This window comes from Nematolebias whitei, chromosome 14, assembly GCF_014905685.2.
Source record: "Nematolebias whitei isolate Nwh7 chromosome 14, NemWhi1, whole genome shotgun sequence".
In the NCBI taxonomy this organism is placed as follows: domain Eukaryota; kingdom Metazoa; phylum Chordata; class Actinopteri; order Cyprinodontiformes; family Rivulidae; genus Nematolebias; species Nematolebias whitei.
The window spans coordinates 18,004,956-18,007,993 of NC_056511.1; the positions used below are offsets into that span (position 1 = coordinate 18,004,956).

Genomic DNA, 3,038 nt, shown 5'->3' on the forward strand with positions numbered 1-3,038 from the left:
GGGAGTTGTGACAAAAACGAATGACCTGTTTAACCATATCGGGTGGAACATATAAACGATCAGGTGGACAGTTAGCTGGAGGAGGACGTGTCTGGCTGAGGTCTCTCAGGTCCTGCTCTAACTGGGTGATGGCCAGGCGGGCACTCTCAGGAAGGATAAAATTCTCCTCCTGAGCTGAGGGGGAATTATCCTCCTCCAAAATGCGAGACAGGGCATCGGGCTTTACATTTTTCTCCCCGGGTCGATAAGAGAGGGTGAAATTAAATCGAGAAAAAAACAAGGCCCACCTGGCCTGACGAGGATTAAGGCGACGAGCGGACCTGAGATATTCCAGGTTCTTGTGGTCAGTCCATACCTGGAACGGGAACCTGGAACCCTCCAGCCAGTGACGCCACTCCTCCAGAGCGAGCTTAACAGCAAGCAGCTCTCTGTCCCCAACATCATAATTCCTTTCTGCCAGGGAAAGGCTGCGGGAGAAGAAGGCGCATGGGTGAAGACGCCCGTCCTTATTGCGCTGACTAAGAACCGCCCCCGCACCAATGCTGGAAGCGTCCACCTCCACTACAAACGGCTCCTCTGGATTGGGGGACTGCAGGATGGGAGCAGAAACAAAAAGTCTCTTAAGTTCGGTAAATGCGGTCTCTGCTGCAGTGGACCAGGAAAAACGAGACTTGGTAGAAGTGAGTTCATGAAGGGGTTTAGCGATGATACTGTAGCCCTTGATAAAACGTCTATAGAAATTAGCAAACCCCAAGAAACGTTGAAGCTGTTTGCGGTCCTTAGGAACGGGCCAATCCACCACAGCAGAGACCTTGCTGGAATCCATCTCGATCCTATTGGGGGACACAACAAAACCAAGGAATGATGTGGAAGAGACATGAAATTCACATTTCTCAGCCTTAACATATAGTCCATTCTGTAACAGGCGAGTGAGAACAGATCTCACTTGTTTACGATGAGAAATAATGTCCTTAGAAAACACAAGAATATCATCAAGATACACGAAAACAAATTTGCCGACCATGTCTCTTAACACGTCATTCACTAAAGTCTGAAACACGGCCGGTGCGTTGGTTAGCCCAAATGGCATTACCAAATACTCATAGTGCCCATCGGGGGTATTAAAAGCCGTCTTCCACTCGTCCCCCTCTCTGATGCGGACCAAGTGATAGGCATTCCTTAGATCTAATTTGGTGAAAATGTTAGCCCCCTGGATAAGGTCAAAAGCAGTGGACATAAGGGGAAGAGGATATTTGTTCTTAATAGTAATTTTGTTAAGTCCTCTGAAATCTATGCAAGGACGCAGAGACCCGTCCTTCTTTTTAACAAAAAAGAACCCAGCACCGGCAGGAGAGGCGGAAGGGCGGATGATGCCAGATTTCAGGGACCCCTGAATGTACTCTCTCATGGTGGCTTGTTCTGGGATAGAGAGAGAGTACAGAGCTCCTCTAGGAGGAGTAGACCCTGGAATAAGATCAATACCACAGTCGTACGGACGGTGAGGGGGAAGCGAGGTGGCCTTAGTTTTATTAAAGACCTTCTTAAGGTCGTGATACTCTCGGGGCACATTAGATATATCTGAATCAGATGTCACATTCGTATCTACCGTTTCGACAGGGACCACAGCATCAAAAAGACATGTAGATAAACAATCATCTGACCACCCTAAAATCTCTCCCCTCCTCCAGTCTAGATGGGGATTATGTTTAATTAACCATGTGGTTCCTAAGACCACCGGAGCTTGGGGAGATTTGATGACCACAAAGGATATCTCTTCCTTATGGTTACCCCCTAAACACAATAAAACTGGTTCAGTAACCAAAGAAAAAGAGTTTAAAGGATGACCATCTAAGGCCACTACTGACAGTTTGTGGGGGGTTGAACAAAAACGGATACCTGCTGTTACAGCAAAGTCATGGTCAATGAATTCAGTATCAGCCCCAGAATCAATGAAAGCTTTAATAGAGACCTGAGATTTGCCGGAGGTGATCAGATCGGCGGGTATGGTGAAAGGTGAGGAGAGTTTGCTGGTGCTGACATGGCTCAGTAGATATCTCCTCTCATCTACTGAGCGACCCCTTTTACCGGACACTTGGCGTTGATGTGACCAGCCCCTCCACAATAAAAACAAAGATGTCCTCTCCTTCTCCTCTCACGTTCAGTCTCAGTAAGGCGGCTTCTGCCCAACTGCATGGGTTCCTCTGCCAACAGAGGAGAAGAAACAATCGGTGAGATGAGAGCTCGTGGAGGGGGTCGAAACTCACTGACCAGTTTAGTCGCCGGGGAAGTCTTTGTTCCTCGTTCTCTGGCTCGTTCGACCAGCCTTAAGTCCACCCTGGTGGCCAAATCCTCAAGGTCCTGTAGGGAGTCAGGATAACGTTTAGTAGCAAGTTCATCTTTGATCTCGTCCGTTAGACCTCTATAAAAGGCATCAGTAAGAGCCTCCTCGTTCCAATGGCTTCCTGAGGCAATGGCGTGGAAGTCGATAATGTAATCGGTCACCCTGCGATTACCTTGGTGAATGTCAAACAACCGTCTGGCAGCCTCACGTTCTGGCAAGACTGGGTCAAAAACCCTACAGAGCTCCCTGGTGAAGGCCTGCAGAGAATAAATGTTAGTAGAGTTTTTCTGCCATTCAGCAGTGCCCCACTTCTTAGCTTGCCCAGCGAGAAGAGAGATCATATAAGCGACCTTGGATTTTTCTGAGGGAAAAGATGACGGTTGTAACTCAAAATGGATCTCACATTGCGTGATAAAAGGTCTACACTGATCAGGAGTCCCTGAGAACAATTCGGGCGGAGTCAGACGAGGTTCCCTATTGGATTCAACATAACGCGTGGTCATGGCTGAATTATGTTGCTGATCCTGTGAGTTTAAGTTGTCCAACCTGCGGGACATGTTCTGCATGTCTGAGGTTATTTTACCGATAGCTCCCTCAACCTCTGAGCGCCAACCTGCTGGTGGTGAGTGATCCATAATGGCCCGGTAGTTCTGTAACGAACCCCGTATAATGGACCAAAATCACCACCACAAAAATC

At 48.0% G+C, this 3,038-nt stretch overlaps 1 protein-coding gene across 1 annotated transcript in view; it reads right to left on the reverse strand.

Annotated features, from left to right (window-relative positions):
• Positions 1 to 620: 620 nt before the first annotated feature.
• LOC119420873 (olfactory receptor 146-like) overlaps positions 621 to 3,038 on the reverse strand; it is a 7,996-nt gene continuing 5,578 nt past the window's right edge. Inside the window, exon 2 of the mRNA XM_037688295.1 lies at positions 621 to 645. Within this exon, the coding sequence (XP_037544223.1) occupies positions 621 to 645 (25 nt within the window). The remainder of the gene's footprint in view (positions 646 to 3,038) is intronic.